The 1,190-nt window shown below is 63.3% G+C and overlaps 1 protein-coding gene across 1 annotated transcript in view; it reads left to right on the top strand.

Moving 5' to 3' along the window:
• Positions 1 to 1,040: 1,040 nt before the first annotated feature.
• The window catches only part of CCL17 (C-C motif chemokine ligand 17), a 1,447-nt gene continuing 1,297 nt past the window's right edge, over positions 1,041 to 1,190 (top strand). The window contains exon 1 of the mRNA XM_009643356.1: positions 1,041 to 1,110. Within this exon, the coding sequence (XP_009641651.1) occupies positions 1,041 to 1,110 (70 nt within the window). The remainder of the gene's footprint in view (positions 1,111 to 1,190) is intronic.

Below are 1,190 nucleotides of genomic sequence, written 5' to 3'. Positions count from 1 at the left end.
AGTCCCCATCGGTGGGGGTATTTAAAAGCCGGGCAGCCGATGTGCTTAGGGCCAGGGTTTAGTGGTGGGATGGCAGGGTTAGGGGAATGGCTGGGCTTGGTGGGCTTAAAGGGCTTTGCCAACCTCAATGATTCTATGGTTCTCTGCTTCTATGATCCCACCCCCATCCCATCTCCGTCCCATCCCACCCCATCCCATCCTAAGTGCTCCCTTGCTTCACCCCATGCCCCTGCCCCAGGTCGCTGGGCTCCGGCTCTGGAGGGGCTCGTTTGCTACTCACCCTTGGGGACGGAGCCATGCAGGGCACCCACGCGGGCCTTGAGCCACCTCCCCTGTTAGCCACCAGTGGCCCCACACCAGCCCCGGCCCCGGCCCTCGCGGTTTCCATCCCCTTCCCTGGGCACATTTCGGTTCCCTTGAGCCTCCCCACAGCTCTTCCGCAGAAAGCAGAAGTGGTCGCGCCACCCCTTGGCTCCTTCCACCCAAAATAAACAACACCAGAAATCCCCCCATACCTGGGAAGAGCCTTCTCAGAACAGCCCCGAAATTTTTGGAAAAGCAGCGGCAGTGGGTGGCGAGGGGAGGATAAATCGCCACGCGGCCCCATCTGGAGCCCCAGACACCAGGGAGGGCGGCACAAAGCGGGACAGAGGAGCAACCCTTGTGCAGGCCCCCACGCGGGCCTTGACCCCCCCCCCCTGTTAGCCACCAGTGGCCCCAGCTCAGCCCCGACCCCGGCCCTCGCGGTTTCCATCCCCTTCCCTGGGCACATTTCGGTTCCCTTGAGCCTCCCCACAGCTCTTCCGCAGAAAGCAGAAGTGGTCGCGCCACCCCTTGGCTCCTTCCACCCAAAATAAACAACACCAGAAATCCCCCCATACCTGGGAAGAGCCTTCTCAGAACAGCCCCGAAATTTTTGGAAAAGCAGCGGCAGTGGGTGGCGAGGGGAGGATAAATCGCCACGCGGCCCCATCTGGAGCCCCAGACACCAGGGAGGGCGGCACAAAGCGGGACAGAGGAGCAACCCTTGTGCAGGCACCATGCTCGTGGCAAGGACAGTCGCACTGCTGCTTACCCTGTTCCTCGCCCTTGCCCCGCACCGTGCTGCAGGTGAGGCCATGGGCTGCCGCTGCAGGATGGGGCTGGGGGTCCCTGCCAGGGGGGCCGGGCAAGAAACGGGGGCAGGGTGG

This window comes from Egretta garzetta, unplaced genomic scaffold (assembly GCF_000687185.1).
Source record: "Egretta garzetta isolate BGI_Z169 unplaced genomic scaffold, ASM68718v1 scaffold27, whole genome shotgun sequence".
Taxonomy (NCBI): domain Eukaryota; kingdom Metazoa; phylum Chordata; class Aves; order Pelecaniformes; family Ardeidae; genus Egretta; species Egretta garzetta.
The sequence above is the reverse complement of the archived record's forward strand: the minus strand, read 5'-3'. Positions and strand labels throughout refer to the sequence as shown.